The sequence below is a fragment of the Acyrthosiphon pisum genome, unplaced genomic scaffold, assembly GCF_005508785.2.
Source record: "Acyrthosiphon pisum isolate AL4f unplaced genomic scaffold, pea_aphid_22Mar2018_4r6ur Scaffold_21104;HRSCAF=23045, whole genome shotgun sequence".
NCBI lineage: Eukaryota > Metazoa > Arthropoda > Insecta > Hemiptera > Aphididae > Acyrthosiphon > Acyrthosiphon pisum.
In genome coordinates this window covers 19736-32976 of record NW_021770535.1, presented here as the reverse complement: position 1 = coordinate 32976, position 13241 = coordinate 19736, and the positions used below count along the sequence as shown (strand labels likewise).

Below are 13241 nucleotides of genomic sequence, written 5' to 3'. Positions count from 1 at the left end.
AGTCTGAATATATGTCCAAAGGTATTCCTCGGCGAGCAATGAAACGCTGCAATGACGCCAGGAATGCCGAAGTTGTTAGATCAGAGACCACTTCGATGTGCACCGCTTTCACGGCCATGCAGATGAAGATCGCCACATAGCATTTTGTAGAGCGGGCGTTCCGACGTCTGCTTTCTTTGATCAAAAGTGGTCCTGCATAATCTACACCAACATTAGAGAAGGGTCTCGATGGACATACCCGTGAGGAAGGAAGATCGCCCATTAACGTTTTGACGGTTAACGCTCGATGTCGTGTACATGTAACACATTTGAAAATAATGTGACGAATGTTGATCGACCTGACACAATCCAAAATTGAGAAGACAACAAGGATGCCACAAGCTGAGGCCCAGCGTGCATACCAGTTATATGATAATATCGGATCAATAGGAACGTTAAAGCGCTTGACTTTGGTATTAACACTGGATATTTGAAGTCTTCCGGTGCGGTTGAACGGCGCAGTCGTTCACCCACGCGTATGATTCCAGATGCGTCAATGAACGGGGTGAGACAAGCTATCGAACGAGGTTTGATTGACGATGACGAAGATGAAATAAGCTTGATTAACTGTGGAAAGTGGATGCGTTGTGTTATTTGGACTAACGTCTGTAAAGCATCACTAAGCTCTTCATACCGAAGGAAACCTGTAAACATGGGTGGATGCTCGTCACATTGATGTGTGGGATTTCGCTGGACTGACTTGTGATGAGCCTTGACGATGAAACGTCTCATGTAAGCAACAACTCTCTTTAGACGAGTCAATGATGAGAATTTTTCAAGCCATTCGTCGTTCGTTGTTGGTGTAACAATAACATGCAGGATCTCTGCCACGGTTTTCTGTTCAGGTAGTTCAGCGACGGGAATTTTTTCATACTGTGGTGATTTCCAAGTATCAGGTGACTGTTGTACGAAAGATGGACCATCCCAGTATAAACTGTGTTCTAATGCCTCGGTAGGAAGTAGGCCGCGGGACACGCAATCAGCTGGATTTTGCATTGATGGTACGTATCTCCACTGAACCGAGGGCAGAAGTTCACCTATCTTGTTAAGCCTGTTCGTGACAAATACTTTAAATGTAACTTGCTGAGTTGTTAGCCAAGACAACACCACTGTAGAGTCGGTCCAGGCATGAATTGAGGATATGTGAGTGATTGACGATAATGCATTTTGTACACGATGCAGTGTTTGAGCTAATAGCAGTGCCCCACATAATTCCAACCTTGGAATGGAAAGTGACTCATCCAGACGACTGTTCTTTAACGGTGCCACCTTCGACCTTGCTGTAAGTAGATGTACTGTGCCAGGTTTTGACGCATACGACAATCGCATGTAAACAACAGCTGAGTATCCCTTTTGTGATGCATCGGAAAACCCTAGTAGTTGAACGTCCGTACATTGTTCAATAGGAATATGTCTCCTGATTTTAACTTGTGAGACCGAAGGTAACTGCGTAGAGCATGAATTCCAGGAAGAAGCTAGTTCGTCTGGGATCGGTTGGTCCCATTCATACGCATTTTTCCATAAAATCTGCATGAAGCACTTAGCCCAAAAGGTGATGGGTGATAAGGCTCCGAGTGGGTCATAGATCTTAGCTATCGCGGATAGCACTGAGCGTTTCGTAGGTCGAGAGACGCAGGGATCACTGTGATAACTGAATATATCATTTGCCGGGTTCCAATGTAACCCCAGGATCTTTATTGAACACTCATCCTTTGGGTCGAATGACAGTTCTACAACTTGATCGTCCTGTGGGATATTTTGCAGAACTTGTCGACAGTTACTTGCCCATTTTTTTAGCTCAAATTGACCTTGACCTAACAAACCGATGAGCTGTTTTTGCAACGTCACCATCTGTTCGACTGAGGCAGCTCCGGCTATAATGTCATCGACGTAGGTTTGACTAGATAACACTACTTGTGCAGCTGGGTATTTGAAACCTTCGTCCAATTCCAGTTGATGCAATACACGGATGGCTTGAAAGGGGGACGAAGACACTCCGTAAGTAACTGTCGACAACGCATACTCCTGTATTGATTCAGATGGATCGTTGCGCCACAGAATATGCTGGTAAGAGCATTCCGCTGGTGGCACCTGTATTTGTCTATACATTTTGCATATATCTGCTGTGAGCATGTATACATGAAAGCGACATCGTAGTAGTAGATCTGCTATGTCACATTGCAATTTGGGTCCGATGAATAGCAAATTGTTTAATGATGTTCCAGAGGATGTAGTGGCAGACGCGTCAAATACGACTCTTAGTTTAATTTTTCCGTTCGTTCGTTTGACAACTGCGTGATGTGGAATGATGTAGTTTCCTGGAGTTTGCGCGAGTTTCATGTGGCCAAGTTGTAAATACTCGTTCATAAAACATTTATATTCCTCGTATATGATAGGATCGGCTGTTAATTTACGCTCCAAGTTATAAAATCTTGATAGTGCCATTGACCGGGAATCACCAAGAACGGAAGGATTAGTTTTAAACGGAAACGACACCGAGTACCTCCCAGACGGGTCTCTGGTGGTGGTACGGCGGAAAATCTCTTCGCACTTCTGTTCTTCTGTAAACGGATTAGGTAAAACCACAGGCTCCTCAACTTCCCAAAACCGATTCAGCAATTGTTTTAGTGACGGTTCGGTTGTCAATGACAGTGATACTTGCGATGACAAAGTGCTTGAGGCTGCCGCGGCTCCAACAATAATCCAGCCCAATGTTGTCTCGAACGCGGAAGGCAACCCTGGTGTATGGCGTACGTGATGACCATCTGTGAAAATGTGGTTGTACACGTCAGCGCCTAGTAAGAATTCAATTTTCCCTGGACGATCGAAGTTCGGATCTGCGAGCTCCAGATCCATGTACTGAGTTCGTATGGATAAATCTAACACTTTCGAAGGCATCAACCCAGTAATCTTTGACAATAGAACGGGTTCACAAGTTAGCTGTCGATCTAACCGCATGTGTGGCATTATGCTGCACAAAACTACACCTTTTGCCTAGACTACAGGGCTCTGTGACAATCCGACTACGTTGATTTTACGATTGCACCGGGTGAGACCAAGTCGTGTTGCGCACTTTATTGTTATAGCAGATATTTGTGATCCACAATCTATTAATGCACGGACTGGTACCCATTGTCCCTGTTGGTTGCACATCCGAATCACAGCTGTGCCCAGAACACTCATATTGCCGCTGCTAACGGTACCAACAAATGACGTGTCATCGGTGCTTGGTAGATTACCAACGGGGGGTGCCGACGACGAGGGAACCACGGGTGCATTGTTATTTGAATTAGTGCCAGCCTGGCGCTTTCGCGATTCGAAGTGCAGCAACGAATGATGTTTTCCGGAACAGGTTCGACACGAATACTTCGACGGACATGTGAAATCCGCATGGGAACCACTGAGACAATTTGAACACATGTTTTTGGACTTTACCAGCTGAAATCGTGCTGATGTGGTTTGTCCCTTAAACTTCTCACATTTGTATACATAGTGTGTCCCTTGGCACGCATAGCAATGAGGCTCGTGATCCTTGGCTGTGGCCAATAACGATGATCTTGAAATTGCAGGATTTTGGCACGTGAAAGCTGCAGGTTTTATTTCGGCGTCTGACATCGAACTATTTTGTAGAACTTTGCACCGAGATTGTATGAATATTAACAAATCATTTAGAGTGGGAAGATCATGTGTGCCCCGACCAGCCTCGAAGAGACGCTTCGTCGAACTATCCAGGACACGCGACGCGATATAGAATAATAGAAAACCGGACAGATCATGCACACCTAGAGCGTTGATCGCAGCTGTGTTCTCTTTGAATACATCTAAAAAGTTATTTAGGTCAGTTAGAGATTCATTTTTTATGGGAGAAAATCCGAATAACTTGTCCAAGTGCGCGTGAAGTATGAGACGCGTACTGTCAAATCGATCATGCAATGCATTCCAGGCAACTTCATAATTGGGACCAGTAAGAGGGACTGAACGTACCACCGTACTCGCAGCTCCAGAGACTGAAGCAATTAAATAGTGAAATCGCTCAACACTGTTAAGATCTGGATTTTCGTGGACAAGCGATGTGAATGTGTCACGATAAGACCGCCAATTAATTATGTCACCATTAAAGTGCGGTAACTCAATTTTTGGTAAATTAATGTGAGAGCCTGATCTGATTACCGAATCCAATTTACAGCAGGCCATCGCACCCGCCACGGCTTGTATAGAATAATATTGTTCGGTGACAACAGTTTCAATGACACTATGTTCCCGTATGAACTCCTCAATCCGCCCTAGCTCTACCATTCGATCCATAACGTCCTCCTGGTCGAGGCGAAAATCTGACATGAGTGCTTCCAAATCCCGCTTACGCGCATCGAACATAGGTAATGATGACGGATCAGACTCAACTATCTTTGATAAGTTAAACAAGATTAACATCTGATTAACATGCTTATCTCGTTTAACAATAGCGCGCTGTAAGGATCGCTCAACACGTTCCTGTTCTTGTTGCTCTGCTGGCGTCATCGCGAAATATTAATACCGTGTAATGTAAAAAAAGGAAACCGACAACGTTAATATGACGTCTCTAGATGGTCAACACGCACGCTACCTTACAACAATATAATAAATAGACTTGAGACAACTATGAGCACCAAGATGATGACTAAGATTCACTTGTTTTATCGAATGGTTAAATAAATTAATTAAAGTGGACTGTATTTTCGATATCCGGTCTCGAATGGACCAAATGTTGAAGCTGGTACGCCCGACAAAATATTTGTTCAAGGAGATTACCAACAGTATAGGAAAGAAATAACAAGAGAATAATGACAAATAAATGAATAATATTGAAATAATACAAACGAGGCCTTAACCTATGTTAGTAATAATAATAAAAAATACAATAATATAATAAATTGATCCCAAGCGATCTTTACAACAATTTAAATAATAATATGGTTCAAATGAACTAATACACCAATAACAAATAATATCATATGGATAATGATGATAGTACGACCTGATAGCGTGTAGGTACTGTGTAGTGCCGTGTATGTCATGTATATCGTGGTGGAACAGCTGCGACAATTACGTAATGCTGCACATCGACGACGGTTTGATAATGACTTGCATCCGATGGTAGTAACAATAGTAGCCAATTGTCCACGTACTATAGTAGCATTCGCAAATAGATCAATCGCGTTGCGCACTTTGCGGACGAGCGACGATCATAATATATTGAATTTCGCACTGCGACGAGGGACGGGCGAAGATCAATATAATAAACTTTCGCACTGCGACGAGGGACGGGCGAAGATTATAAATTACGTACGTACGACGAGGTTTGCACGGTAGATATATAACTGCAAAATAACACGGCAACGGACAACACGCACCGGTCGTCGCGACTACTTCACCGGTACAGCTTAAACGTATACGGAGTCACCGCCGCCGTGACCGGTCGGCCGACAGATAAGCTTATCAGGCCTTTGGTGGTGGACACGGCGTGCAGATGCAAACGTTGATTGTGGCGTCAACATACTCCCCCCTTGGAAGACTAAGGGTCTTCCAAAATGTGATCGAGGCGTAAACGAAGATGAATTTTTGAACAAAAACATAATACATAATAAAAGTAAACAAAATAATTATACAAAATACAAAAAAAAAAACATGAAATATCAGTTTACAGGAGAGGAAAGACCTTTGCTGCGTAGGAATAAAAATTAATTGATTGGGAGACGAGCTAACTTGACCACGGGCCGCTTGAGGGTGCCATCACTGGTACGGAGAGTTACTACCCTCACAACCTCATCTTCGCCGGGATGAACGGCTTCGACCCGTCCCATTTTCCAGAGTGTGGGTGGCAGATTTGGTGCCTGCACCAGCACAAGGTCACCAACTGTGACATTGGGTTGCGGGTGGTGCCATTTCGATCGGACTTGCAATGATCGCAATTATTTTGAAGACCAACGTTTCCATAGCGATTGGTGAAATTGATCTAACAGCTGCCAACGGTTGAGACGGTTTATCGGAAGCTGCGTCACATCGGGGTCAGGCAGCGCGACGAGAGGTGCACCTGTGAGGAAGTGACCTGGTGTTAGCACTCGTAGATCATTCGGATCTGACGAAAGGGGTGTAATTGGCCGTGAGTTCAGTATGGCTTCTATTCGTTGAGTTATGGTGCACATCTCCTCAAATGTTAACAATTGGGTGCCAATTACTCGTTTCAGGTGGGTTTTCATGGATTTAACAGCTGCCTCCCACAGTCCCCCGAAGTGGGGAGCAGCCGGTGGGTTGAAGTGCCACCTACACGGCACAGCATTTGAGACAATGTTTTGTGCTTCAGGATCTGACCACAACCGACGCAATTCAGATGCAGCACCTTGGAAATTGGTACCGCAGTCTGAATATATGTCCAAAGGTATTCCTCGGCGAGCAATGAAACGCTGCAATGACGCCAGGAATGCCGAAGTTGTTAGATCAGAGACCACTTCGATGTGCACCGCTTTCACGGCCATGTAGATGAAGATCGCCACATAGCATTTTGTAGAGCGGGCGTTCCGACGTCTGCTTTCTTTGATCAAAAGTGGTCCTGCATAATCTACACCGACATTAGAGAAGGGTCTCGATGAACATACCCGTGAGGAAGGAAGATCGCCCATTAACGTTTTGACGGTTAACGCTCGATGTCGTGTACATGTAACACATTTGAAAATAATGTGACGAATAACTGATCGACCTGACACAATCCAAAATTGAGAAGACAACAAGGATGCCACAAGCTGAGGCCCAGCGTGCATACCAGTTATATGATAATATCGGATCAATAGGAACGTTAAAGCGCTTGACTTTGGTATTAACACTGGATATTTGAAGTCTTCCGGTGCGGTTGAACGGCGCAGTCGTCCACCCACGCGTATGATTCCAGATGCGTCAATGAACGGGGTGAGACAAGCTATCGAACGAGGTTTGATTGACGATGACGAAGATGAAATAAGCTTGATTAACTGTGGAAAGTGGATGCGTTGTGTTATTTGGACTAACGTCTGTAAAGCATCACTAAGCTCTTCATACCGAAGGAAACCTGTAAACATGGGTGGATGCTCGTCACATTGATGTGTGGGATTTCGCTGGACTGACTTGTGATGAGCCTTGACAATGAAACGTCTCATGTAAGCAACAACTCTCTTTAGACGAGTCAATGATGAGAATTTTTCAAACCATTCGTCGTTCGTTGTTGGTGTAACAATAACGTGCAGGATCTCTGCCACGGTTTTCTGTTCAGGTAGTTCAGCGACGGGAATTTTTTCATACTGTGGTGATTTCCAAGTATCAGGTGACTGTTGTACGAAAGACGGACCATCCCAGTATAAACTGTGTTCTAATGCCTCGGTAGGAAGTAGGCCGCGGGACACGCAATCAGCTGGATTTTGCATTGATGGTACGTATCTCCACTGAACCGAGGGCAGAAGTTCACCTATCTTGTTAAGCCTGTTCGTGACAAATACTTTAAATGTAACTTGCTGAGTTGTTAGCCAAGACAACACCACTGTAGAGTCGGTCCAGGCATGAATCAAGGATATGTGAGTGATTGACGATAATGCATTTTGTACACGATGCAGTGTTTGAGCTAATAGCAATGCCCCACATAATTCCAACCTTGGAATGGAAAGTGACTCATCCAGACGACTGTTCTTTAACGGTGCCACCTTCGACCTTGCTGTAAGTAGATGTACTGTGCCAGGTTTTGACGCATACGACAATCGCATGTAAACAACAGCTGAGTATCCCTTTTGTAATGCATCGGAAAACCCTAGTAGTTGAACGTCCGTACATTGTTCAATAGGAATATGTCTTCTGATTTTAACTTGTGAGACCGAAGGTAACTGCGTAGAGAATGAATTCCAGGAAGAAGCTAGTTCGTCTGGGATCGGTTGGTCCCATTCATACGCATTTTTCCATAAAATCTGCATGAAGCACTTAGCCCAAAAGGTGATGGGTGATAAGGCTCCGAGTGGGTCATAGATCTTAGCTATCGCGGATAGCACTGAGCGTTTTGTAGGTCGAGAGACGCAGGGATCACTGTGATAACTGAATATATCATTTGCCGGGTCCCAATGTAACCCCAGGATCTTTATTGAACACTCATCCTTTGGGTCGAATGACAGTTCTACAACTTGATCGTCCTGTGGGATATTTTGCAGAACTTGTCGACAGTTACTTGCCCATTTTTTTAGCTCAAATTGACCTTGACCTAACAAACCGATGAGCTGTTTTTGCAACGTCACCATCTGTTCGACTGAGGCAGCTCCGGCTATAATGTCATCGACGTAAGTTTGACTAGATAACACTCCTTGTGCAGCTGGGTATTTGAAACCTTCGTCCAATTCCAGTTGATGCAATACACGGATGGCTTGAAAGGGGGACGAAGACACTCCGTAAGTAACTGTCGACAACGCATACTCCTGTATTGATTCAGATGGATCGTTGCGCCACAGAATATGCTGGTAAGAGCATTCCGCTGGTGGCACCTGTATTTGTCTATACATTTTGCATATATCTGCTGTGAGCATGTATACATGAAAGCGACATCGTAGTAGTAGATCTGCTATGTCACATTGCAATTTGGGTCCGATGAATAGCAAATTGTTTAATGATGTTCCAGAGGATGTAGTGGCAGACGCGTCAAATACGACTCTTAGTTTAATTTTTCCGTTCGTTCGTTTGACAACTGCGTGATGTGGAATGATGTAGTTTCCTGGAGTTTGCGCGAGTTTCATGTGGCCAAGTTGTAAATACTCGTTCATAAAACATTTATATTCCTCGTATATGATAGGATCGGCTGTTAATTTACGCTCCAAGTTATAAAATCTTGATAGTGCCATTGACCGGGAATCACCAAGAACGGAAGGATTAGTTTTAAACGGAAACGACACCTAGTACCTCCCAGACGGGTCTCTGGTGGTGGTACGGCGGAAAATCTCTTCGCACTTCTGTTCTTCTGTAAACGGATTAGGTAAAACCACAGGCTCCTCAACTTCCCAAAACCGATTCAGCAATTGTTTTAGTGACGGTTCGGTTGTCAATGACAGTGATACTTGCGATGACAAAGTGCTTGAGGCTGCCGTGGCTCCAACAATAATCCAGCCCAATGTTGTCTCGAACGCGGAAGGCAACCCTGGTGTATGGCGTACGTGATAACCATCTGTGAAAATGTGGTTGTACACGTCAGCGCCTAGTAAGAATTCAATTTTCCCTGGACGATCGAAGTTCGGATCTGCGAGCTCCAGATCCATGTACTGAGTTCGTATGGATAAATCTAACACTTTCGAAGGCATCAACCCAATAATCTTTGACAATAGAACGGGTTCACAAGTTAGCTGTCGATCTAACCGCATGTGTGGCATTATCTAGAAATTCGTTAGATTAGAGCGGTGACAAATAAATAGTGAACGGTTACAAACAAAAATTAACCGGTGGTAGGGTTGATATTCGTTGGTATTCGGTTGATAATAATAGCCAACTCCCTCCTATAACAAAATAATATTTTTATCAAATATTTATTCTTATCAACTGCTGATTAATTATTAAAATAATAAAATAATTTATTATAAAGAACTTTGATTTTTTTTATTATTTTCACAATCAAAAATGGATAGACTTAGTGATTTACATAGAAGTATAATTTTAAATGAATATTTTCTCAAGAAAAATAAATCAATTGACTATGTTGTACCTGTGTTTGCCTTACAAGATGAAATAAATGGTAAATTGTTTTTAAATAACATAAATATTAAGAAATAGGTACTTATACATTTATTAGATTTCCTCCTAAGACCACTCTTGAAATCCAAACTCTCACTCTCCAATAAACTTACCATGTACAAGTCAATAATTTGACTGATTTGGACATAGGTACGTTATTCAGTTATGGGATTCTGCAACCCATCCAATACCAAAATACTTCAAGCGTTTCAATCCATCTGCTTATGACTAGTAACGTCTTCTCCTTGGTATTTCACAAACAATAATCAATTAGAAAAATAATTACATGAGTTTAAATTTCATACTAAATTTAACTCCTACAATAACCCATTAATCAAACAAGTATCCTCCATCTCACTTCCTGGTAATGTACGTAAAAGAATCAAAAGACAATGGGCCTAGAGAACTACTAAAATAAAAAATGAATAAAACAATAGGTATAATACTTAAAAGTATCTGGTCGGGTGGCAATGCAGGTACTCACCTGCCCATAAACGCTACTTCCTGAAAGGTTTGTAGCCAGGAATTTCAAAAGGGGGTATTATTGAAAATTAATTGACAAAATTATACACATACAATTAATAACTTTATGTATACTTTATACAATCGTATGTTCGTACAAACACATAACAAATTAATAGTGAATAGATAATGATTTATGAGAAAATATGATGAATCTTTTCTGTTATGAGACATAACTACATAAGTATAACATGGTCAAGTTGTGGGGGGGTTTTACACCTGTAACACCCCTCTGACTGCTAAAAGGAGCCTCCTGTTAATAACCATGTATCAAATTTACTCATTATACTAATTATATTGTATAGATTTTAAATAAAATGTTTAATAAAATAAAAAAATATATTTTGGATTTAATTTGTTGTAATTATTACTCATTTCTTATTAGGACAAATAAGTGAAATGATTTTGAACTGGAGTAATAATTTAATTTCACAAGGAATGGAATATGATGAGGTAGTGATGTGCTTAAATAGTGAATATCGACAAAAACTGTCTAAGGTTCACAATTTTGTAGAAATTACTGTCCCAGCAATGAGAGAAATTGATTTTAAGACACATTTTCGCCTAACAAGAACCAGTGTTGAAGTATGGTATTAAAAATAAAAATTTCTCATTTTAACTATTTACAATTTATTTAGGAAATTTTCTCTATGATTGGACATATGTTCCACACGGACAATATGAAAATCAGCATGGAAAAACAAGTATTGGTTACTTTATGGTATATGGCTAACAGTGAAACCCATAGGTAATTTTTAAATTAGTAGACAGGCGCAAATCACCTAAAAATAAAAGGGGGGGGGGCTTAATCACTTAATTCATTTAAGTGGAAGATTTTTAATTATTATTTCAATCACAAGATTTGGGGTGTTAGCATTAGAATTCAGGGTGATCCTTAGTACCCCTGTGATTTGTGCCAATGTTTGTTGGTACTTATGCCTAAATATTATATATTTAAAGTAGGTTTAACTATAATTCAATACAAACTTTATTTATTCATAATTGTATATCTATTTAATTTGCTTTAGACAAATTGCTTCCAGATTCAATGTATCTAATAGTACAAGTTATAAAATTGTGCAAAATAATTTGAAATATATAACAAGTATATCAGATACTGTAATAAAATGGCCATGCAATAATGAACAACTTTTGACATTAAAAAAATTCCAGAATCTACGGAATAAAGTATTACCTGGGGTATTTGGAGCTATAGATGGATGTCATATTAAAATACTAGCACCATGGGTAAAAAGAACGGTTATGCCTCCACTTAACAAGTCAATGTTCTATAATAGGAAACAAGTACCAACCGTAATTTTACAAGTACATATAAATAATTATTCTTATTTTTATTTTATTTTATTTTCTGACTCGATTATAAATATTAATATGATTTATTAGATTTGTTCAAATTATTTTATAGGGCATCGTTGACGCTGATCAGAAATTCATCAACATTTTTTGTGGATGGCCTGGTTCATCACACGATGCACGAGTTTTAAGGCGGAGTATTATAGGGAACCGACTATTAAACAACCCCTGGGAAATACTACCCCGAGAATCATTTATCTTAGGAGACAGTGCTTATCCATTAACCGAAGCGATTATGACACCTTATAAAAATAATGGTCACTTAACTCCGGCACAAATATTTTTCAACCAAACTCTTAGTAGTTCTAGAGTAGTTGTTGAACAAAGCTTTGGTAAACTAATTGGCAGGTTTCGAAAATTAAGGTATATATATTGTTGACTTGTAATTTATTTACATCACATTCTTACAAACTTTAATATTAGATTATTAGATGTGTACCATAAAAGTTATTGTGGTTTGATAATAACAGCTGCCTGTGTTCTTCACAATATCTGCATGTCTCAGGGTGATGACATTGAAGTTGAAGAATATGAACAGTATATTCCACCTGCAGTACCTGATACAGGGAATGGAATTAATAAAAGAGATCAATTATGTGCGTTAAACTATGAACAATAACAAATTTAATGTTAAAATTAAACAACAAAGATTTATTATGTAAACAATATTTTTAAGAACGTTTTTTAAATATCACATTTATTTCTTTTCAGGCTAGAACCTTTCAGTCTTTCAAATTCAAATATAACTTTGTGTAAGCAACTAATAATTAAAATTATAAAATAAATAAAAGAACTGTCATACCTTGAACTGTAACATATTATACAATATACATTTTAAAAAAACTAATAGTACTTAAACTCATTTAACAATATTAATATATAGTAAGATCATTTTTTAAATTATTATTAGGAACTATTTTGTTTTATCTGTAAACATTTCTTTAAACAAATCCAATTTCTGTTGTTCAATTGCATTTGAATTTTCTAGAGATTTCAATAGCTTGGCCTTCAGATCTCTATCTTCGTCAATCTTTCCTCCTATCTCTAACATTCTGAAACATTTATATAACCAGCAGTATGTAATATACAGGGTAATATACTTTTTTTAATTTAAAATTAACCTTTTTGTAAAATATCTTTTCCATTTATCTGAGAACTAAATTTACCTAGTAGCTAAGGAAAATTTATAATTTTTTTCGAAAATTCAAAATTATGTGTGTGCATTGCTAAAATTCAAATGCAAATAAAAAATAAGTATGGCAATGCCAACTCATAAAACTACATATTTAATTTACAGCAAGTCGTTATAATAGGTACAACTGTGAAAAAGTTTTTTGATGAAGTTACCTTTTTTCCATTTTTTCCCCATGAGTTTTAAGAAACTCAAATTGCTTTTCCTTAGCATCCATCATTTCTTTAACCCAACTGGGTTTAGTAGTTTTTAATAATGGATTTATTTTTTGTGTTGATTGTGTTGGAGAAACCAGAGTTTGAGACTCTGTGATTGTGTTTATACATGGGAGCTGTTGAGCGGGCTTTGCTATAAG

General features: G+C 39.8%; 4 protein-coding genes across 4 annotated transcripts; 1 reads left to right on the top strand and 3 right to left on the bottom strand.

Annotated features, from left to right (window-relative positions):
• Positions 1 to 276: 276 nt before the first annotated feature.
• On the bottom strand, positions 277 to 3006 carry LOC103311931. Its single transcript, XM_008191772.1, has one exon. The coding sequence runs from the start codon at positions 3004 to 3006 to the stop codon at positions 277 to 279; it is 2730 nt and encodes a 909-aa protein (XP_008189994.1).
• Positions 3007 to 3033: 27 nt separating this feature from the next.
• On the bottom strand, positions 3034 to 4557 carry LOC103311930. The gene has a single exon (XM_008191771.1). The coding sequence runs from the start codon at positions 4555 to 4557 to the stop codon at positions 3034 to 3036; it is 1524 nt and encodes a 507-aa protein (XP_008189993.1).
• A 1430-nt stretch (positions 4558 to 5987) lies between these two features.
• On the bottom strand, positions 5988 to 8918 carry LOC103311929. Its single transcript, XM_008191770.1, has one exon. The coding sequence runs from the start codon at positions 8916 to 8918 to the stop codon at positions 5988 to 5990; it is 2931 nt and encodes a 976-aa protein (XP_008189992.1).
• Positions 8919 to 9684: 766 nt separating this feature from the next.
• LOC103311928 (putative nuclease HARBI1) lies at positions 9685 to 12313 on the top strand. Its single transcript, XM_008191769.1, has 6 exons — positions 9685 to 9712; positions 10706 to 10905; positions 10959 to 11068; positions 11349 to 11646; positions 11747 to 12057; positions 12118 to 12313. Exons 1-6 carry the CDS (start codon positions 9685 to 9687, stop codon positions 12311 to 12313), a joined length of 1143 nt encoding a protein of 380 aa, XP_008189991.1.
• The last annotated feature ends 928 nt before the right edge of the window (positions 12314 to 13241 follow it).

Coding starts and splice junctions, on each gene's coding strand:
- LOC103311931 (XM_008191772.1), bottom strand. CDS start 3,006: ATGCCACACATGCGGTTAGATCGACAGCTAACTTGTGAACCCGTTCTA.
- LOC103311930 (XM_008191771.1), bottom strand. CDS start 4,557: ATGACGCCAGCAGAGCAACAAGAACAGGAACGTGTTGAGCGATCCTTA.
- LOC103311929 (XM_008191770.1), bottom strand. CDS start 8,918: ATGGCACTATCAAGATTTTATAACTTGGAGCGTAAATTAACAGCCGAT.
- LOC103311928 (XM_008191769.1), top strand. CDS start 9,685: ATGGATAGACTTAGTGATTTACATAGAA. Junction 10,906..10,958: donor TAACAAGAACCAGTGTTGAA/GTATGGTATTAA, acceptor CAATTTATTTAG/GAAATTTTCTCTATGATTGG. Junction 12,058..12,117: donor GGCAGGTTTCGAAAATTAAG/GTATATATATTG, acceptor CTTTAATATTAG/ATTATTAGATGTGTACCATA.